This window comes from Ostrea edulis, chromosome 2, assembly GCF_947568905.1.
Source record: "Ostrea edulis chromosome 2, xbOstEdul1.1, whole genome shotgun sequence".
NCBI lineage: Eukaryota > Metazoa > Mollusca > Bivalvia > Ostreida > Ostreidae > Ostrea > Ostrea edulis.
In genome coordinates, this window is record NC_079165.1 from 21982816 (window position 1) to 22006672 (window position 23857).

General features: G+C 39.3%; 4 protein-coding genes across 5 annotated transcripts in view; 1 reads left to right on the forward strand and 3 right to left on the reverse strand.

Annotated features, from left to right (window-relative positions):
• LOC125679680 (glutamate--cysteine ligase regulatory subunit-like) overlaps nt 1-11083 on the reverse strand; it is a 71796-nt gene extending 60713 nt beyond the window's left edge. The window contains exon 1 of the mRNA XM_048919096.2: nt 11065-11083. The gene's annotated coding sequence lies outside the window, so the exon portion shown is untranslated. The remainder of the gene's footprint in view (nt 1-11064) is intronic.
• LOC125679783 (uncharacterized) lies at nt 11033-13818 on the reverse strand. The gene is made up of 3 exons (XM_048919248.2): nt 12950-13818; nt 11786-11927; nt 11033-11038 (listed from the first exon to the last, which is right to left on the reverse strand). The coding sequence occupies exons 1-3, from the start codon at nt 13816-13818 to the stop codon at nt 11033-11035; spliced, it is 1017 nt and encodes a 338-aa protein (XP_048775205.2).
• A 237-nt stretch (nt 13819-14055) lies between these two features.
• Nucleotides 14056-15630, reverse strand: LOC125665332 (uncharacterized). Its single transcript, XM_048897979.2, has one exon. The coding sequence runs from the start codon at nt 15628-15630 to the stop codon at nt 14056-14058; it is 1575 nt and encodes a 524-aa protein (XP_048753936.2).
• Nucleotides 15631-21789: 6159 nt separating this feature from the next.
• LOC125682606 (neuronal membrane glycoprotein M6-b-like) overlaps nt 21790-23857 on the forward strand; it is a 36142-nt gene continuing 34074 nt past the window's right edge. The window contains exon 1 of one of the 2 annotated variants that reach the window (XM_048923285.2): nt 21790-22046. In XM_048923285.2, the coding sequence (XP_048779242.1) occupies nt 22016-22046 (31 nt within the window). In that variant the 5' untranslated portion in view covers nt 21790-22015. The remainder of the gene's footprint in view (nt 22047-23857) is intronic. The other variant, XM_048923283.2, reaches the window with a different exon arrangement.

Sequence of the window (23857 nt, forward strand, 5' to 3'; positions counted from 1 at the left end):
AGGCGAATGCCGAGATTATTGCGATAGATGAGCACACCCCCAAAATACCACACCGGAAATGCTCTAAAATCGGGGCCCTAATTTTAACGCCATTTAAAGTCACAGAGAGATCAAAATGGATTCGTTCGGTGCGCAAAAGCCTCCTAGCTGATGCCATAGCCGAAAACCGCGTGAAAATCGCTTTTCTAATGAGTTTTAGGCGTTTAATTGAAAATAAGTGATAACAATGCAATTTTTCTATTGTGACGTCACAGTCGTCTCCTAGATGTGCGAACAATGGTAACTAGGAGGAATTGAGTGGGGTTCTTTGAATCCTCGTATTTCCTTTATTTTTGGCGCAATTTCGTACTTGAAACACTCAATCGACAGGGAATTGTATGCTCTATCGGGTGGTACCATTCATTGTGGGAAGTGACGCACGAATCGGTATGCTATCTAGCGGAGTTGTAGCTAAAGTGCCTTAGTAACCTAAGTGTGTGGGCTGTGTAGAGAATATTCCCAGCCCCCAGGGGAAAGCAGTGGCCTGTAAAAACGGGCATGTGACGTGTGCGGTATGCATGGGCGTAGGTGCCTGGCATGAAATATCAATGAATGTAGGAGGCGAATGCCGAGATTATTGCGATAGATGAGCACACCCCCAAAATACCACACCGGAAATGCGCTAAAATCGGGGCCCTAATTTTAACGCCATTTAAAGTCACAGAGAGATCAAAATGGATTCGTTCGGTGCGCAAAAGCCTCCTAGCTGATGCCATAGCCGAAAACCGCGTGAAAATCGCTTTTCTAATGAGTTTTAGGCGTTTAATTGAAAATAAGTGATAACAATGCAATTTTTCTATTGTGACGTCACAGTCGTCTCCTAGATGTGCGAACAATGGTAACTAGGAGGAATTGAGTGGGGTTCTTTGAATCCTCGTATTTCCTTTATTTTTGGCGCAATTTCGTACTTGAAACACTCAATCGACAGGGAATTGTATGCTCTATCGGGTGGTACCATTCATTGTGGGAAGTGACGCACGAATCGGTATGCTATCTAGCGGAGTTGTAGCTAAAGTGCCTTAGTAACCTAAGTGTGTGGGCTGTGTAGAGAATATTCCCAGCCCCCAGGGGAAAGCAGTGGCCTGTAAAAACGGGCATGTGACGTGTGCGGTATGCATGGGCGTAGGTGCCTGGCATGAAATATCAATGAATGTAGGAGGCGAATGCCGAGATTATTGCGATAGATGAGCACACCCCCAAAATACCACACCGGAAATGCGCTAAAATCGGGGCCCTAATTTTAACGCCATTTAAAGTCACAGAGAGATCAAAATGGATTCGTTCGGTGCGCAAAAGCCTCCTAGCTGATGCCATAGCCGAAAACCGCGTGAAAATTGCTTTTCTAATGAGTTTTAGGCGTTTAATTGAAAATAAGTGATAACAATGCAATTTTTCTATTGTGACGTCACAGTCGTCTCCTAGATGTGCGAACAATGGTAACTAGGAGGAATTGAGTGGGGTTCTTTGAATCCTCGTATTTCCTTTATTTTTGGCGCAATTTCGTACTTGAAACACTCAATCGACAGGGAATTGTATGCTCTATCGGGTGGTACCATTCATTGTGGGAAGTGACGCACGAATCGGTATGCTATCTAGCGGAGTTGTAGCTAAAGTGCCTTAGTAACCTAAGTGTGTGGGCTGTGTAGAGAATATTCCCAGCGCCCAGGGGAAAGCAGTGGCCTGTAAAAACGGGCATGTGACGTGTGCGGTATGCATGGGCGTAGGTGCCTGGCATGAAATATCAATGAATGTAGGAGGCGAATGCCGAGATTATTGCGATAGATGAGCACACCCCCAAAATACCACACCGGAAATGCTCTAAAATCGGGGCCCTAATTTTAACGCCATTTAAAGTCACAGAGAGATCAAAATGGATTCGTTCGGTGCGCAAAAGCCTCCTAGCTGATGCCATAGCCGAAAACCGCGTGAAAATCGCTTTTCTAATGAGTTTTAGGCGTTTAATTGAAAATAAGTGATAACAATGCAATTTTTCTATTGTGACGTCACAGTCGTCTCCTAGATGTGCGAACAATGGTAACTAGGAGGAATTGAGTGGGGTTCTTTGAATCCTCGTATTTCCTTTATTTTTGGCGCAATTTCGTACTTGAAACACTCAATCGACAGGGAATTGTATGCTCTATCGGGTGGTACCATTCATTGTGGGAAGTGACGCACGAATCGGTATGCTATCTAGCGGAGTTGTAGCTAAAGTGCCTTAGTAACCTAAGTGTGTGGGCTGTGTAGAGAATATTCCCAGCCCCCAGGGGAAAGCAGTGGCCTGTAAAAACGGGCATGTGACGTGTGCGGTATGCATGGGCGTAGGTGCCTGGCATGAAATATCAATGAATGTAGGAGGCGAATGCCGAGATTATTGCGATAGATGAGCACACCCCCAAAATACCACACCGGAAATGCGCTAAAATCGGGGCCCTAATTTTAACGCCATTTAAAGTCACAGAGAGATCAAAATGGATTCGTTCGGTGCGCAAAAGCCTCCTAGCTGATGCCATAGCCGAAAACCGCGTGAAAATCGCTTTTCTAATGAGTTTTAGGCGTTTAATTGAAAATAAGTGATAACAATGCAATTTTTCTATTGTGACGTCACAGTCGTCTCCTAGATGTGCGAACAATGGTAACTAGGAGGAATTGAGTGGGGTTCTTTGAATCCTCGTATTTCCTTTATTTTTGGCGCAATTTCGTACTTGAAACACTCAATCGACAGGGAATTGTATGCTCTATCGGGTGGTACCATTCATTGTGGGAAGTGACGCACGAATCGGTATGCTATCTAGCGGAGTTGTAGCTAAAGTGCCTTAGTAACCTAAGTGTGTGGGCTGTGTAGAGAATATTCCCAGCCCCCAGGGGAAAGCAGTGGCCTGTAAAAACGGGCATGTGACGTGTGCGGTATGCATGGGCGTAGGTGCCTGGCATGAAATATCAATGAATGTAGGAGGCGAATGCCGAGATTATTGCGATAGATGAGCACACCCCCAAAATACCACACCGGAAATGCGCTAAAATCGGGGCCCTAATTTTAACGCCATTTAAAGTCACAGAGAGATCAAAATGGATTCGTTCGGTGCGCAAAAGCCTCCTAGCTGATGCCATAGCCGAAAACCGCGTGAAAATCGCTTTTCTAATGAGTTTTAGGCGTTTAATTGAAAATAAGTGATAACAATGCAATTTTTCTATTGTGACGTCACAGTCGTCTCCTAGATGTGCGAACAATGGTAACTAGGAGGAATTGAGTGGGGTTCTTTGAATCCTCGTATTTCCTTTATTTTTGGCGCAATTTCGTACTTGAAACACTCAATCGACAGGGAATTGTATGCTCTATCGGGTGGTACCATTCATTGTGGGAAGTGACGCACGAATCGGTATGCTATCTAGCGGAGTTGTAGCTAAAGTGCCTTAGTAACCTAAGTGTGTGGGCTGTGTAGAGAATATTCCCAGCCCCCAGGGGAAAGCAGTGGCCTGTAAAAACGGGCATGTGACGTGTGCGGTATGCATGGGCGTAGGTGCCTGGCATGAAATATCAATGAATGTAGGAGGCGAATGCCGAGATTATTGCGATAGATGAGCACACCCCCAAAATACCACACCGGAAATGCGCTAAAATCGGGGCCCTAATTTTAACGCCATTTAAAGTCACAGAGAGATCAAAATGGATTCGTTCGGTGCGCAAAAGCCTCCTAGCTGATGCCATAGCCGAAAACCGCGTGAAAATTGCTTTTCTAATGAGTTTTAGGCGTTTAATTGAAAATAAGTGATAACAATGCAATTTTTCTATTGTGACGTCACAGTCGTCTCCTAGATGTGCGAACAATGGTAACTAGGAGGAATTGAGTGGGGTTCTTTGAATCCTCGTATTTCCTTTATTTTTGGCGCAATTTCGTACTTGAAACACTCAATCGACAGGGAATTGTATGCTCTATCGGGTGGTACCATTCATTGTGGGAAGTGACGCACGAATCGGTATGCTATCTAGCGGAGTTGTAGCTAAAGTGCCTTAGTAACCTAAGTGTGTGGGCTGTGTAGAGAATATTCCCAGCGCCCAGGGGAAAGCAGTGGCCTGTAAAAACGGGCATGTGACGTGTGCGGTATGCATGGGCGTAGGTGCCTGGCATGAAATATCAATGAATGTAGGAGGCGAATGCCGAGATTATTGCGATAGATGAGCACACCCCCAAAATACCACACCGGAAATGCTCTAAAATCGGGGCCCTAATTTTAACGCCATTTAAAGTCACAGAGAGATCAAAATGGATTCGTTCGGTGCGCAAAAGCCTCCTAGCTGATGCCATAGCCGAAAACCGCGTGAAAATCGCTTTTCTAATGAGTTTTAGGCGTTTAATTGAAAATAAGTGATAACAATGCAATTTTTCTATTGTGACGTCACAGTCGTCTCCTAGATGTGCGAACAATGGTAACTAGGAGGAATTGAGTGGGGTTCTTTGAATCCTCGTATTTCCTTTATTTTTGGCGCAATTTCGTACTTGAAACACTCAATCGACAGGGAATTGTATGCTCTATCGGGTGGTACCATTCATTGTGGGAAGTGACGCACGAATCGGTATGCTATCTAGCGGAGTTGTAGCTAAAGTGCCTTAGTAACCTAAGTGTGTGGGCTGTGTAGAGAATATTCCCAGCCCCCAGGGGAAAGCAGTGGCCTGTAAAAACGGGCATGTGACGTGTGCGGTATGCATGGGCGTAGGTGCCTGGCATGAAATATCAATGAATGTAGGAGGCGAATGCCGAGATTATTGCGATAGATGAGCACACCCCCAAAATACCACACCGGAAATGCGCTAAAATCGGGGCCCTAATTTTAACGCCATTTAAAGTCACAGAGAGATCAAAATGGATTCGTTCGGTGCGCAAAAGCCTCCTAGCTGATGCCATAGCCGAAAACCGCGTGAAAATCGCTTTTCTAATGAGTTTTAGGCGTTTAATTGAAAATAAGTGATAACAATGCAATTTTTCTATTGTGACGTCACAGTCGTCTCCTAGATGTGCGAACAATGGTAACTAGGAGGAATTGAGTGGGGTTCTTTGAATCCTCGTATTTCCTTTATTTTTGGCGCAATTTCGTACTTGAAACACTCAATCGACAGGGAATTGTATGCTCTATCGGGTGGTACCATTCATTGTGGGAAGTGACGCACGAATCGGTATGCTATCTAGCGGAGTTGTAGCTAAAGTGCCTTAGTAACCTAAGTGTGTGGGCTGTGTAGAGAATATTCCCAGCCCCCAGGGGAAAGCAGTGGCCTGTAAAAACGGGCATGTGACGTGTGCGGTATGCATGGGCGTAGGTGCCTGGCATGAAATATCAATGAATGTAGGAGGCGAATGCCGAGATTATTGCGATAGATGAGCACACCCCCAAAATACCACACCGGAAATGCGCTAAAATCGGGGCCCTAATTTTAACGCCATTTAAAGTCACAGAGAGATCAAAATGGATTCGTTCGGTGCGCAAAAGCCTCCTAGCTGATGCCATAGCCGAAAACCGCGTGAAAATTGCTTTTCTAATGAGTTTTAGGCGTTTAATTGAAAATAAGTGATAACAATGCAATTTTTCTATTGTGACGTCACAGTCGTCTCCTAGATGTGCGAACAATGGTAACTAGGAGGAATTGAGTGGGGTTCTTTGAATCCTCGTATTTCCTTTATTTTTGGCGCAATTTCGTACTTGAAACACTCAATCGACAGGGAATTGTATGCTCTATCGGGTGGTACCATTCATTGTGGGAAGTGACGCACGAATCGGTATGCTATCTAGCGGAGTTGTAGCTAAAGTGCCTTAGTAACCTAAGTGTGTGGGCTGTGTAGAGAATATTCCCAGCCCCCAGGGGAAAGCAGTGGCCTGTAAAAACGGGCATGTGACGTGTGCGGTATGCATGGGCGTAGGTGCCTGGCATGAAATATCAATGAATGTAGGAGGCGAATGCCGAGATTATTGCGATAGATGAGCACACCCCCAAAATACCACACCGGAAATGCGCTAAAATCGGGGCCCTAATTTTAACGCCATTTAAAGTCACAGAGAGATCAAAATGGATTCGTTCGGTGCGCAAAAGCCTCCTAGCTGATGCCATAGCCGAAAACCGCGTGAAAATCGCTTTTCTAATGAGTTTTAGGCGTTTAATTGAAAATAAGTGATAACAATGCAATTTTTCTATTGTGACGTCACAGTCGTCTCCTAGATGTGCGAACAATGGTAACTAGGAGGAATTGAGTGGGGTTCTTTGAATCCTCGTATTTCCTTTATTTTTGGCGCAATTTCGTACTTGAAACACTCAATCGACAGGGAATTGTATGCTCTATCGGGTGGTACCATTCATTGTGGGAAGTGACGCACGAATCGGTATGCTATCTAGCGGAGTTGTAGCTAAAGTGCCTTAGTAACCTAAGTGTGTGGGCTGTGTAGAGAATATTCCCAGCCCCCAGGGGAAAGCAGTGGCCTGTAAAAACGGGCATGTGACGTGTGCGGTATGCATGGGCGTAGGTGCCTGGCATGAAATATCAATGAATGTAGGAGGCGAATGCCGAGATTATTGCGATAGATGAGCACACCCCCAAAATACCACACCGGAAATGCGCTAAAATCGGGGCCCTAATTTTAACGCCATTTAAAGTCACAGAGAGATCAAAATGGATTCGTTCGGTGCGCAAAAGCCTCCTAGCTGATGCCATAGCCGAAAACCGCGTGAAAATTGCTTTTCTAATGAGTTTTAGGCGTTTAATTGAAAATAAGTGATAACAATGCAATTTTTCTATTGTGACGTCACAGTCGTCTCCTAGATGTGCGAACAATGGTAACTAGGAGGAATTGAGTGGGGTTCTTTGAATCCTCGTATTTCCTTTATTTTTGGCGCAATTTCGTACTTGAAACACTCAATCGACAGGGAATTGTATGCTCTATCGGGTGGTACCATTCATTGTGGGAAGTGACGTACGAATCGGTATGCTATCTAGCGGAGTTGTAGCTAAAGTGCCTTAGTAACCTAAGTGTGTGGGCTGTGTAGAGAATATTCCCAGCGCCCAGGGGAAAGCAGTGGCCTGTAAAAACGGGCATGTGACGTGTGCGGTATGCATGGGCGTAGGTGCCTGGCATGAAATATCAATGAATGTAGGAGGCGATTGCCGAGATTATTGAGATAGATGAACACATCCCCAAAATACCACACCGGAAATGCGCTAAAATCGGGGCCCTAATTTTAACGCCATTTAAAATCACAGAGAGATCAAAATGGATTCGCCCGGTGCGCACAAGCCTCCTACCTGATGCCATAGCCGAAAACCGCGTGAAAATTGTTTCTCTAATGAGTTTTAGATGTTTAATTGAAAATAAGTGACAACAATGCAATTTTTCTATTGTGACGTCACAGTCGTCTCCTAGATGTGCGAACAATGGTAAGTAGGAGGAATTGAGTGGGGTTCTTTGAATCCTCGCATTTCCTTTATTTTTGGCGGAGTTTTATGCTCTATCGGGTGGTACCATTCATTTTGGGGAGCGACGCACGAATCTGATTGTGACTTTTCCTACCGATTTTTTTTTACTTTTTTTCCACTGACGTTTTATCCTGTGACTTTTTGTCGTATGAATTTTTGTCCTATCTAATCAAAAGTTATCATCGTAACTTTATGTCCTGTGACTTTTTGTCCTACTGAATTTTGTGACATCTTGTCCTGTGAATTTTTGTTCGTATACCAAAAATGAATGCTATTTTGACTAATTTCGTGAAACTGAGGAGGGTCCTTTGTAAGCAATTATAGTTGGGGCATAAGCGAACAGATATACGTTGACCTTGAAAATAAATAAATAGATATTAGGTAAATGAATTAATAAAAAGCAGCCAGTCGTTAGTTTTGTTGTCTTATGGTTTTTACTGGGGGAAAGAAGGATGGCACGATCCCTCATGCCTGCCGGTGGCCAAGTTCCTATACACGACCCTGCTATATGTATATAGAGTCTAGTTGGTTAAATTTTAACACAAAAACAATTATCTCGTAATAGGAAAGTTTTCCACTCTTGTACAAAAACACCAAGAGTAAACCTCCGAGTTGTATACGGAATGAGAGTACCAAACCCCCGTATGCGTAACCCGGACGGAGTTTACCCAAGATTGAGCGGAGGTATAAATGTCTAGGTGTTGCGTGATTGTCTAATATCAAGAGTGAAATTATTTGGAATTGAAAGAAATATTATAGAGGTTCAAATTAATTGTGAGGATGAAAAATTATCGCACAAAATCGAGAAATGGTTGAGGAAATTACCATGGTAGGGGTGTGCTTAAAATGAAGTGTGTAATTTACTGCAGATTGCTATGTGTTGTAAAAAAGTACAAATATGGCCTATAAAAGGCACGGGACCCTATATATTTTTTGTCATTTTTTATCAACACTTGGAATGAACTTTGAAATGTTTGCGGTCATTTGTTTAAAATCGATATAGTTAATTAGTGAGAGGGCCAAAGGTTAACATTGAGGTCTATGGGAAATGAATTGGTACTCTTTTCCCATACAGTAGATGTGTGGTTGTTCGCATATCGGAGATAATTTGTATGGTAAGCGGTAAATGTAGTACGGCCGAAACCCGAACGTCCCAGATAGCGATTTTTTTCGAGATTTCTTTCTTAATGCTGCATTTAATAACACAAAATTTGCAGAGGTTACTGTTTGTAACCTAGGTACATCAAAAATATAAACTTTTTCTGAGAATTCTTCTACAAAAGTACCAAACTAGAGTTTTCACCTGCCAAAAAGCGGTAAATCTAGTACGTTTTATAAATGTCGGAACCTAAACACGGTAGAAGACACTGACCGATTTCCACAGCCCTTTGTAAATACTGGGTTTTAAGTAATCCTATTTATGCAAAAAATATTGATTAAGACTACATTTTATGTTTCTATCATTATTTCCACAACACTGAATAATAAAAACTGCTGTATTTTGTAATCGTGATCTTGTTTTAATCGGAACAAGTAGGTCCTCTTAGTTTGGTAAATTCGTACCTAAACAGCGTACGCGTACATGTAAAACGATAGTTGAGGATGTATGTCGGTAATTAGTCATGATTACAACATTAACCATTGATTCCGTTGCCCAGCTTTGGCCACGCGAAGGTTCCCCATTCACCCAGTCATGTTATTTTGAATAAAAATCTAAACTCCGAAAGTAAAGAAACTATACTCCCTAAAGTAAATAATGTAACCCAAAAAGTGTGCTTTTACAATATTTTGTCATTTTGATTAAGGAAGAAAAGGGAAATAAATGATAATAAAATGTGTCGTTCCTCTTTGATACATTACATATAAATTACATATGATTACTTTAAATCACACTTCGTATGCATTAGTAGCCTACACTGCATCAGAATAATAATTGAATTATAAAATTATTCAATAATGAATATGCTTCAACAACCGAAGTTTAAAAAGAAACACTATTTATAGTGTATATATCAAAGTGGATTGAAATATTGCAAAAAAAAGTGCGTGTACTACACATGTATAATTATAAATAATATGTAGGGTGATACAATAAAATGCGCATAGAAATGCACCATATATGCAATTGCGATTTATTTAAGTTACCTTAGATATCTGGAACTCGGTCTGATTCAATATTATACATTTATTGCTTGATAGTGAGGGAGATATGAAGATTTATTCACCCAAGAAAAATCATATTCCCCGGGGGCGTTGCCCTCGGGGAATATGATTTTTCTTGGGTGAATAAATCTTTATATCTCCCGAACATTCATGCAATAAATTGTGTATTATACCGAAACAAAGCAAGACCACAAAATTGCATTTGAGATTGGAGTCCGCTCATCTATACATTGTACATGTATGTAGCTGAGATTGCCCTAACGGTGACACCGCGCCTCAACGAATTAGAAGGTACAAACAGCGAAATACAGTGGTATGATAACCAGTTTTTGTTTTACCATTCTCCTTGAATGCTGATTTACTTGCTTGTTTTTGTATTAACCCAAACCAGGCGATTTTTAAACTGTGTATCAGAGACCCGCATATTTTGTGCCATACGAATTTTGTGAGCAAACGAACTCTGCTGAACGTTTGGGAGATATGAAGTTTTGTTATCTCTGGCATGTGACCGTCTAGACCAATCAGATTACGCGTTGCATAGAATTCTCATACTGAGGTTTGATCATGTCTATAATGCTAAAACGCGGACTTTCGGTAGGTCAAAAGATCGAGAACCGTGTTCAGGTTTCGGCATTTATAAAACGTACTAGATTTACCGCTTTTTGGTATCCGAAAATTCTGGTTCAGTATTTTCTTTACAGAATTCCCAGAAAAAGTTATATGATTCTTGTTTAATAGGTCACAAACCGTTATCACAATAAGTTTGATGTCATTCTATCGACAAATCATGCAAAAATCGTTATCCGGGACTTTCGGGTTTCGACCGTACTACATTTACCGTTTACATTTTATTTACAGGTAATTGTTTACACCTGCACGTTAATGCAAGTTTAAAACGTCTAGCTGAGTGTACTGGCCAAGTAGGGAATGAAGTAGGAAACAACTTGTAAATGCGTTTAACGACGATTTACTACAAAAAATACAAAGAAAATATCCAATAAATACAAGATATTTCAGATTAAATCACACATGATAACACATCCTAGCAAATCAATTATAATGTATTACATGTACTAGAAAATAACAGACACTGCAGTATGGATAAGAAAAATTGCCGACATAATGTAAACAAAAGAGACATAACTCTAGATTATTACAGATCAAGAATGGAAAACATGGTGAAAATGGAGTTATCTCCCGTACTTGATAAATGTGCACGTATCCAGCGATATCACATACATGTCAATAATATTACATGACTTCCTAATTGCATTATAAATAATGAACTTATATAATTGCACAAATACTAAAAGCAATTACTTTATACTGAAATTACTAAGTATGCAAAATTTACCGAGATACATAAATGCACAGTTTATACCTAAATAAAAACAATAATACACTCACCAATTCAGAAGTTTCCTCCAGTGAACATAATTATCAGTACAAAGCTGACTGGTAAGTTAACTAGTAACATTTGACTGGAAAACTGATAATGCAGGTATGGCACTTGCCGCGTCTTGCCATAATACAATCACGGGCTCTATATGTACACATAAAAAATATTGTGCCCCAAAAATGATGACATCACATCACAACTCCAGAGAGAGCACTAATTAACGAAATGGCCGTAACAATCCAGCCCCCTAATTGTGGAACATATGTGACACGATTACAAAAATAAATCTATACTTAATATTCAAAAACAGCACAAATTAATTAGGTTGTATTGTATCAAATATTCATCAAAAACTATACATTGATAAACAATAGCACCTAGCAAAATTCAAAACACGAAAAAGCAAAACAATTCATGTTTACAAAAGTTTCTAGGAATAACAGTCTCTTAGTCCATTTCTAAGATCATGCAAAGTTTGTCCACCGGGCGAATCAAAATGTTAGTCGCAGTTTTCACCTTCACCTGACGCACAAGACCATTGCTGTCGGGAATCGTCTCATGCACTATTCCCATAGGCCAAGAATTTCTTGGGGCATTCGAATCTACGACTAACACAATATCACCGATTTGAAAGTTTCTCTTGATGTCATGCCATTTCTGTCGTTCCTGGAGAAGGGGTAGGTACTCGCGTATCCAACGATGCCAGAACAGGTTAGCCATATATTGTACCTGTCTCCAACGGCGCCTGTGATAAATATCTGTCTTGTCGAAGACTCCTGGAGGTAAGTTTGGTTTCCGCTTCATCAACAGCAAATGATTTGGTGTAAGAGGCTCCAAGTCACAATGCTGATCGTTGTTCTTGGTGATTGGTCTATCATTGATTGTATATTCGATTTCACACATTAGGGTATGAAGTCCTTCATCATCTAATGTCTGCTCCTTTAGGACACTGTTCATAGCTTTGCGGATAGATGCAAGGTGAAGATAACGAACAGTGATCAATCTCACAACTCCTACAAGCAATACAATATAGATAGTTGGGCAAACACGGACCCCTGGACACACCAGAGGTGGGATCAGGTGCCTAGGAGGAGTAAGCATCCCCTGTTGACCGGTCACACCCGCCGTGAGCCCCATATCCTGATCAGGTAAACGGAGTTATCCGCAGTCAAAATCAGTGTGCCAAGAACGGCTTAACAATCGGTATGAAACACGCCAGACAGCATTTGACCCAATGCGAGGTTGTATTGACGAACTAGATCGTTATAACGACCATAGAATTTGCGAAATGCTGACTTCAATCGAGACTGTTGAAATCCCTTTACCATCAACTTGTTTGTCAGTAGCTTACCTCGATTTAAAAACTGACTATACCCAGAACAAGCTCTTGCATATCGAATCAGTTGAGATATATAAACACCATATGCAGGTGATAATGGAATATTGCTACATAAATGTGGGAAGTTGACGATGGAGAAGCTGAAATCATCCCGTTTGTCATACAGTTGAGTTGTCAGTTTGCCGTTAATGTCTACGTTCAATAAAATATCTAAGTATGAAGCAGAAGTGGACGACTCTGTGGTGTCCTTTATTTCGAGCTCACAGGGATATATCAATTCGACATATGAATGAAAGCTATCATTGTTAATAGACAAAACGTCATCGATATATCTAAAAGTCGAATTGAAGGTCACAGCGAGAGATTTTTTCTTCTCACGTAGAAGTTTTTGAATAAATTCTGCTTCATATGAATATAAAAACAGGTCAGCTAACAAAGGAGCACAATTTGTGCCCATGGGAATTCCAACAGACTGTTGGAAGACCTGATCACCAAATACCACAAAGATATTGTCAATGAGGAACTCTAGCATATTTTTGATTATCCTCTCCCACACTCCGCCGTAATGTGATCCTGCTGGTGGGTTGAATTGCCAGTCTATGTTTTTCTGTAACATTGCAGACTGAATCTGAGATTGATTCCATTCTTGTATGGATCTTCTAAGTTCACGTTCGGCACCAACAAAATTAGTTCCATTGTCAGAACGTATCTTCTTGACTTGTCCTCTTCTTGCAATAAAACGACGCAGGGCATTTATGTAAGAGTCTGTATCCAATGAAGCTGCAACTTCCAAATGTACTGCTCTACTGGCTAAGCAAGTGAATATCACGCAATAACGTTTAACACGACTACGTTTCAGTTTCACCTCAAACGGTCCAAGGTAATCGACTCCAACTCTGCTGAATGGCGGTTCATCTGGAACAATACGATCTTTGGGTAGACTTGCCATCTTCTGCTCTCCAACCTTTGACCTCTGACGTCGACATGTAACACACTTTGATATTACCTTTCGAATGGAAGAAGGAGCATGAATAAGCCAGTAATGCTCTCTTAACTTCGCTAACATGTGATTTCTACCACTGTGAAGCAGATCGTGGTGAATTTGTCTAAGAATTAAAGTGGACACATTATGATCTTTAGGTAAAATCACTTGATGTTTCATTCCCACTGGAAAACTTGACTTCTGTAAACGACCATCGACACGCAAGAGTCCTTCATCCAAGAAAGGATCCAGGTTCCTGATCCTGCTACCACGACTGACACAAGAGTTTCCTGTTGCAAGGATGTTAATTTCTGTAGGAAATTCCTGTCGCTGAATGAAAGTAAGTATAGCTCTCTCTGCTTCTTTCAAATCCTGATATGAGATAATAGTCTTCTCATATGAATTGTCCTGCACTGTTGAATAAGAATTGAGTCTTTTCATGTTGACACGTCTTAACAGTTCTTTTCGTACCTTCAAAATCCAGGCCACACTACGTTTCAATGAATACCAACACGAATAATGCTGAAACAGCTTGTCAACACAGTCTGTAGTATTCTCTTTTAATTCCTGTGATTTTGTGATAACTGATTTGACGGTAACCATTTTCACCTCCGGGTCGTTGTCTAATAATTCTCTATCGGAGATGTTTGATGATGGCATTGGCCACTGATCCTCTGGTTAAAACAGAAAATTTGGATCTTTGATCCAGTTCTCCTGTTTAAGTAAGCCATCTGCAGAGATACCTCTCGATGCATTATCGGCTGGATTCAACTTCGTGTTAATGTATCTCCAGTCGGTTGGTTGTGACCCTTCGTGGATCACTGCTAGCCTGTTTGCGACAAAAGTGTGAAACCTTGCTGTACTGTTCTGTATATATCGTAGAACGGCCATGCTGTCAGTCGAGTACATAACACAATCAACATGAATGTCTAACTCTCTAAGTAACATCTTATTGGTTCTGACTGCTACAGTAGCTGCTGTCAACTCCAATCGCGGAATAGTCGTTTGCTTCAGTGGTGCAACACGAGATTTGCCCATAATAAAGGAACAACGACGTTCACCAAGGGCATTCTCCATACACAAGTAGGACACTGTACCACATCCAGTTTCACTCGCATCAGAAAAATGATGTAACTGTACCAAGTATGGATGAAAACCATAGGGTTTGAGACATCTGTTTACTTTGAGGTCTTTCAGTTTCTGAAGATCCTGGTACCAATTATTCCACTGTATAACAAGGTCATCTGGCATCTTATCGTCCCATCCGAACTGAAGTTTACACAATTCCTGTAGAATGACTTTGGCCTTGAGTAGTAGTGGAGCTAAAAATCCCAGTGGATCAAACATACTGCTTACCATTGACAGAATTCCTCGTCTTGTAAGTGGTTTCTTGTTAAAGTCCAATTTAAACTGAAAGATATCAGAATCTACACACCACTGGACTCCCAGAGCTCGCTCTATTGGTAGAGTATCACAGTCAAGATCCAAATCCTTGACCTCCTTGGCTCTATCAGCTACTGGTATGGAATTCATGACCTTTCGATTGTTGCTGATCCACTTCGATATATGAAATCCTCCACTTTTCAACAGTTCCTGTAGATCTTTCACCAATGACACAGCATTTCTTACAGAATCCACTGCCTTGAGACAATCATCAACATAGAAATTCTGAAAGACTGTCTTTATTGTCTCGTCACTAAAATGTCCTGTACAATCTTGAGCTGTTTTTCGAAGACAGAAGTTGTCACAACTGGGTGATGATGTGGCTCCAAACAGATACACAACCATCTGGTATTCAATAATACTACTGGAAGGATTCCCATCTTTCCACCAGAGAAATCGTAGAAAAGTAGCATCTTGTTGGGGAACACTTACTTGGTAGAACATACTATCGATATCCCCCATAACAGCAATCTCTTCCTCTCTAAATCTCATCAAAGTCCCAATGAGTGTGTTTGTCAAGTTAGGGCCTTGTAACAATTGTTCATTTAGTGAAGTCCCTTGGAACCTCGCTGCGCAATCAAACACAACTCGAAGTTTCTTCTTCTTGGGATGTAGTACACCATGATGCGGCAAATACCACACATGTCCATCATCTCGTTTTAAGTTCTCAATGGGTACCTTTTGTGCATAGCCTTCGTAAATAATTTTGTCCATAAAGGCTTTATAAATGTCATGGAATTCACTGTCACTGAAAAGTTTCCTAGATAAAGAATTTAGTCTCTGTTCTGCTTGTTTTCTGTTGTTTGGCATTATCACATTTTCCGATTTGAATGGCAGACCAATGACATAATGTACATTTTCGAAGCGAACTGAATTGGTCACAAATTCGAGAAATCTTTTGTCATCCCTCGACGGTTCTGGAACGTCATCAATCGCTCTTTCACAAAAGTCATGATTGAATTGATATCGCACTTGCTCCTCTAATCTTGCGTCTATACGGTTGACTGTGGCATACGTATTGTAAGTACCATCTCGGGTTTTGTATCAAGTGGTCCATTAATTACCCATCCTAACAAAGTCTTTACAGCAAATGGACCTTTGTCAACACTAGAAATCATGTCCCAAGGCTCCATTGCTTTAGGAACATTGACACCAATCAACAAACCAACATCACTGTCTATGGTATCAATACGAATGTCACACAAATGTGGCCATCTTTGTAGTTCCTTGGATGTAACAATTTCTTTCTTAGATATGGGTAAATTTGGTTGAGTGTATGTAGGCGGCAATTCAATTGTGTTATCACCATTCAAATCACTCATTTCAAGGTTAGAAAGAATGCAACAGTTTTCTGTCCTCTGCTGTCCCATAGTTGTTAAGTTAAGCACAGTCTTTTTGCCCTCTAAGTGAAGTACTCTTGCAATTTCCTCTGTACAAAATGTCGCTGTACTCCCAGAATCCAAGAAAGCATAAGTAGTAACGAATTTGTCGCTGTTTCTTGATTTCAGTCGCACAGGTATTACTGGAAGTGCTTGCCTCATAGAGTTCTCAGCCCCCATATGCGCCGTTGAAGATACGGCCGCAGATGGTACTGGAAGGTTGTTGTTTCGATCAGTTGTACTAACAGCTAATGGGTTTTCATTGCTTTGTCGAGGATTCACATGAAGTATAGATGGATGACACTTCTTACAATGGACGCAGTAAGATTTCTGTTGACAAGCTCCTTTAAGATGTCCAGATCTCAAACACGAGAAACACAATCCTTTTGACTTCAACACCACATATCTATCCTTTAGAGTTAGCTTCATAATGTTACGACACTCTTCCAATGCATGTGAGGTGCCTTGACAGTAAATACATGGTTTCACAAATGCAGGTGATCTAGGTTGCTCAGATGCATTATTGATTGTAGATAGATGAGACTCTACAGTTTTGGTTGCAAAGTTCCTTTTTGGTTTTGAGAATGTGGTTGGTTTTTCATTCTGTGCATGTCTCAAAGATGTTGAGCTATTCATCACTTCTCTCCCATAGATAGGGTCGTTAGCCTTTTTAGCTTCCTTACGTACAAACTTCACTAAGTTCTCAAACTTCACAACTTCATTTCTGTCTTTGAGCTAGTACACAACATTTCGCCACTTTTCTTGTAAGTAGAATGGAAGCTTCCTAATAAGTAGTTTCATGTTCTCTGGGTATTCTAGGGCTCTAGCACTGGCTACATTATTAATAGCATGCTGACACTCAGTAAGAAATATTGAATAGTCATCAAGTCCTCTAGCATTGTCTTGTTTTATTGATGACCAATTCATGCTTTTTTCACATAGGCTTGCGCAACAACGTCCGGATCACCATATCGATCTTTGAATACATCCAAAGCAGCCTTGTATCCTCCTTCAGCATTTAAATGTGAATATCCAGTCACTATTCTGTTCGCCTCGCCACATGTAAATTGCAGGAGAAAGTTCAAACGTTCCTCATACGAATTGGTATTGACACACACCTTGGTGTTAAATTGCCTCATGAATCTCTGATAATCCATTGGGTTTCCTTCGAACTTCTGTATTTCTGACTTCGGCTTATTTAGTTCATGTGCTACTATAAGTAGCCCTTCTTGGTCACGATTTTGGTTATGTGCATGTCCGGAATTGTATAATTCGCTGAATGTTGATACTGCAGGCACATATGGTGTACTATGTTGCGTCGACATACCTGTAGGTATGTGTGCAATACTATGTGGCATACATGTAGATACACTAACAGGCACATGCATTGAAGTAGTTTGAGTCAAAAGAGGTGTACTCCAATTCTGTTGAGTGACTGTCCTTGACACTGATGTAAACAAAGGCGCATGTGGATTCAAGTTCGATTGTATCGTAGACACAGGTACATGCAAATGAAGATGTTGCTGTGCAGTTGTCTTTGCTACAGATGCAAACATAGGTGTACGATGATCCAATTCTGAACGAATATCACTCAGAGCTTCTGTTAGTTGTTTTCCCCTGAGTTCACTTCTTTCAAGTTCTTCAATAATTTTAGTTCGTGCATCACTGATCTTTAATGCTGTCTGTATATCTAATTCTTCTTCTTTAATTCTCAGTTGTAACTTAGCCTCCTCTATCAGTTTTTTCTCCTGAAGTGCTGCTGCTCTCGCTAACAACTCTGCTTTATTTTGACTTTCCTCAAGCTTGGCTACTGAATAATTGATTCTCTTAGATCCTGCACTTGACCTTGAAACCACAGATCTGTTGTTGAATAGAACACTTTTTGCATGTCTTGCAAACCACTCTTCAACCGACACTTTTACTTTCATAAGTTGTTCATCTCTCCTCCTGAATTTATCTGCGTCCAGAGCCTGTTCACTTGGAGAAAGCCATGCTTTCACTTCATCATGAGATACTAGAAACTCCTCATATCTGTCTAACCATTCACTATATGCAGATCTAACAGTGTCTTTATCATCTGACGATCTTAACAGATTTTGTAAATTATCACTTAATGTTGACAATATCTTGAAACATCTTTCTCTGTTTTTAAGTTTATTTTCCAAAGTGAATTCAACACCTTTTTCAGTCATCTTTTTCTCTCTATCACTTCTTCTGGGTTGACCCCTCCTTGTCACATCTTCATCTCCTTCCTTCATCTTCTGAATTGTAAATATTTTGTACTGGCCAAGTAGGGAATGAAGTAGGAAACAACTTGTAAATGCGTTTAACGACGATTTACTACAAAATATACAAAGAAAATATCCAATAAATACAAGATATTTCAGATTAAATCACACATGATAACACATCCTAGCAAATCAATTATAATGTATTACATGTACTAGAAAATAACAGACACTGCAGTATGGATAAGAAAAATTGCCGACATAATGTAAACAAGAGGTATAAATCTAGATTATTACAGATCAAGAATGGAAAACATGGTGAAAATGGAGTTATCTCCCGTACTTGATAAATGTGCACGTATCCAGCGATATCACATACATGTCAATAATATTACATGACTTCCTAATTGCATTATAAATAATGAACTTATATAATTGCACAAATACTAAAAGCAATTACTTTATACTGAAATTACTAAGTATGCAAAATTTACCGAGATACATAAATGCACAGTTTATACCTAAATAAAAACAATAATACACTCACCAATTCAGAAGTTTCCTCCAGTGAACATAATTATCAGTACAAAGCTGACTGGTAAGTTAACTAGTAACATTTGACTGGAAAACTGATAATGCAGGTATGGCATTTGCCGCGTCCTGTCATAATACAATCACGAGCTCTACACAAAAAAATATTGTGCCCCAAAAATGATGACATCACATCACAACTCCAGAGAGAGCACTAATTAACGAAATGGTCGTAACACTGAGCCTTGTTCACACCTGCTATCATGTGATTAAAATATAAACGATGGCTTAGGAATTGTTATGTAGGTAACACTATTGTAAATATGCTTTGAATAAAAAGCCATTGTTTTCAAGCTGTTTGTTCGTTATTAGATATCTTAGACATAATTCAGAAATCTTATTCATCAAAATATCAATTTTGGAGTTTGATAATACAAGTTAATTTGTATTTTTCAATTTATGATGTGCATACGAAACAGAAAACTGAGAAGGGGGGCTATATATTACTATGGATTTATATGGCACGCCAAATTCACAAAAATTAGCTAAACATAGTTTCACAGTTGATAAACTAGGTTCATCAACTGTAAACTATAGTTTACGAACTGTAAACTATAGTTAACGATTCGTTAACTATAGTTTTCATCCGTAAAACTATATTTAACGGTTGTAAACTATAGTTTACAAATGCTAATCTAAGTTTATCTGTCTTTAAATAAACGTTAACAATAGATTTTGCTGATAAATACAGATTCACATTTGTAAGCTATAATTAACATTCGTTAACTATAGTTCACAATTGTTAATCCTAGTTTCACAAATTGTGATACTATATTTATCAGATAAACTATGACTTGTAAACCGTAGTTTACAATCGTGAAACCGTATTTATCACATAAACTATGTTTTGCAATCGCTAATGATTGTTTTCATTGTTAATTATAGTTTACGCTTGTGAAACATACCGTAGATTATCTGTTAACTATGGTTTACAGATGTGAAATATAGATTAACGTCGTTAACTATAGTTTACGGTCCGTAAACTATAGTTTACAGTCGATAAACCTAGTTTATCAACTGTGAAACTATGTTTAGCTCATTTTGTGAATTTGGCGTGCCATAGATTTAAAACCAGTGGAGTACCTCTTCGAGTTAAACACCACGCATGCGCAGAAGCCAGTGATTCGAGTAGTTCTTTTCCCTTTATATTCTATTAAGAGCGACCCTGAGCACTTGCGACAGCCATCATGGTTACACCGACAAACCGAAAAAACAACCTCCAATTAATGTTTTATAGTAACCTCTTTTTTATCAAATCAAAATACGGCGATAAAAAATTACTTATTGTCTTTTCTCGATGATATTTCGCTAGAATCGATGAGATCTCCCCCACAGTAAGCCTAAAATCATGTTAATATTCACTAATTAGTGATGCCATTGTTACACTCAGATCACCGCGGCCGATTCCATCATTTAGATGTACATGTAGGGTACCGCTATCTCTGGAATGACAAATGCTACAAGCCTCCATTTGGTACAAATTTCGTACTTCCATTGAACGTAATGTATCCAAGGTGCATTTTCCGAACTTGCCGAAAAGATCCGAGAAGTTGCATTTGAAAAATGCTTTGCATTTTTATATATTTTCTTTGTAATGTGTCAAAAATGTCCACATCGATAAATTGATCAATCCGATCATGTTAATTGCACTTTGTTTTGTTATTCGCCATTTGAAATCAACAGGCATATCGTTTTTCGACGCTTTCCACTGTCGTCAGGGCCGTAAATTACATGGAGGCGGAGGAGGCAACTGCCTCCTCCAACTTTTGAGCCAAAAAAAATTTAAATTTAAAGTTCATTAGAATTTATGTTGTTTCCAATTACTAAGAACATGATACCTCCCTTAAAAAGCATTCCAAATCTTTCTTTTAGAATGAGTTAGTCAAGTAACATCTTAGAAGGCCCTAGAATCAAGGATTTTGCACGAAACGTGTTCAGTGTGCACAAAATGTGCTCAGCGTCTGGGGGCCTGGGCGGCCCCCAGACCCCCGCCTAATTTCCAGCCTCCTCCAAATTGAAGGTTAATTTACGGCCATGGTCGTCACAATCATCAACGTTGAAAAACCGCATTTTAATCGTGACATCCTAGTTGTCTGTCTTAAAATCCTTGCACAAAAATGACATTGGTTGGTGCCCATCGTCGGAAACCCACGGTCGTAGAGCTGGTTGGTGCCAGGCCTTTTGTGTGTTTGCACATCGGAAGGCCTCGGGAACCCGGCTAAAATGAAAGTATGAGAAAACAGCATTTGGTTTCAATTGCACACAATATTACGGTAAAACAGAGTGAATTTAAATATTTATGATCAAATTACTACTCATATTTGTATAACGTTCAGGAATAAGCGCATGCTGCTTTCACGCGCAATATGAACTTTAAAATTTGACATTGTGCTAATTATATTTAGTTACCCAAATCTTGAATCTCGTGTGTATGAATGTATAATATAGTACATATTCATAATGATAAATGATTGATTTGTGTGTATATATATGCATGCAGTATATAACTTTGATCTTGTCAACCAATTTGAAGGATTTTTCAATAAGATTGGAATTTGTTCCAGAATAATTTCGTTGAATTTCATGATTTACTTAAATCAGAGATATTTCTCAAAAATATAATAAACCGTGACTGTTATTAACATCGTACAATTCTTCTCTGTGTACTATCACAGTAATGTGAACAGGTGGGGGAATAGGTTTTGGTATGTAGAGCCACTTCTGAAACCACCATCCTGGATAGAGGAAATATGTATGTGAAGTAGCGATGTCATTGTTGCACAGGAATGCATCATAAATCATAACACACTGCAGCTCGTCCTCCTGTAATTACAACTGTCAGATCAGAGGGAATGCCAGGATTTGCCTCCTATACTGAGCACCCCATAGTTTAGCTGTCGGCAACCATTGCTAATTTACAACCCAAGTTGATTTCGCCGTTGATTTCCGTGCTTTGTATGTATCTATGTAGTTTCCCGTTGTGAAATTGACACCAATATGGCGAGAGACATGTATTACCCCAATGAAGGTAAGTTTCAGACAATCAAATGAACGTGAAATCACGACAAGCACGCGTAAAAGCAGCTGTCACACGTGTTGTGTTATGCAAGGTTACTGTGAATATGTATGTAAGTTTGTTGGTGTCTTCCTTATCCCTAGATTAAAATGTGTTCCTTATCGTTAAACCCTTTTCCTGGGGTGTTCTGAAGTCTAGTACATAATAGCTGTGTAAGTGAACTATCAAGGAAGATTTTGTTTTGTTATTGTGCGCTGTCGAAATTCTCGTCCACCTCCCACTTAAAATGGTATGCGACTGACTCGAGTGAACAGAATTTAATTCGAAGGCTGTATTTTATTTCGTTTCTAAAGATTGATTTCATAGGTTTACAAAAGTGATAAAAAAAAAAAATAATATGTAGATATATCAGCGAAAAACATTTCACTGATGGTCATTAAAATCAGGTAATTTACATCTTCTAATTGTTTTAATCTCTTCATCTCATACATGTTTTTCAGTTATCGTTTAGTGAAATGTACACAACAATCAATAATGAGCAAGTTAAGTTCCCTCTCCGTGAGCCGCCCAAGCAATGGAATATGTGTGTATTCATTCCTACAGTTCTATGCATTTGTTTGTTGTTTATTAGTTCAACGTCCTCGTCGTGGAAGTAAAATCAACTATCAATACCTGCTCTTATTTTCTAATCAATACCTTTCCAGTTGGTCCTTCAGGTGAGAACAAGTAAATCTAAATAATATCAAACAAACAAAACAAACAAACAAAACAAACAAAGCAAGTAAATCTGGACCCTGTGTCGATGTGGGTCTGATACATTTCTCACGCGCTCTATCAAGTACGCCGGCGTGAGGCGTCACAGTACATAACCTCATGTATGTTCAAAATGAAATTCATTTCTTAGATTTATTGAAATGCATATATATGATATTTATATAATATCATTGATATATTCCCATAATATTGTAACATGAAAGCTTTAATTCAATTGTTTGTATATTTGAAAGTCATTTGGATATGATAGAAGTTCAGCACAGATTCCACGAACATTCACATATAAGTTTTGTTTTCTTCAATTTAATCTTCCATTGATATTTCCATCATACGTATATATACGTATCTGTAACTCGAACTACACGTACTTTACTGTGCAAATAAAAATAATGATGAATGCAAATGAATTCAACCTATTTTTTCTCATTGAAATTATGTTAGATGCAACATGTATTCAAAAGATAATTTTACTGCATGACAATAGTTTAAACATTAATGATTTTTGCTATTATGTAATTTTTTAATGACCACGTGTTTAATTAAGTAAATCTAAATGATTAGATTTAATTTGAATTGTACAGTACGACCCCCCTTTCAGTAAAGACAGATTGAAGATGCAAGAATAATTCGCATATATATATATATATATATATATATATATATATATATATATATATATATATATATTTACTTAGTAAGTGTTCCATGAAAATTTCAGCGTTTTCAATATTCTTGTTGCTTTGTAATGAAGCTCTAGAACATCACCGTGTGTCGGAAAATCTTTCATTCGCTATTATCATCATCACCACACATCATCATCGTCAGAGAGAGAGAGAGAGAGAGAGAGAGAGAGAGAGAGAGAGAGAGAGAGAGAGAGAGAGAGAGAGAGAGATTGTGTTGTTTATTGTTATTTGGTATATGTAGTTATAATTACCAACGGGGTTTACGATACACCTAAGCAGCACAGCAGGGGAGTGAGAAACGCTTCATTATCTTGTATTAACATCAAATTCTGTCTTGTTATTCAGTAATTTTACTCACGTAAACAA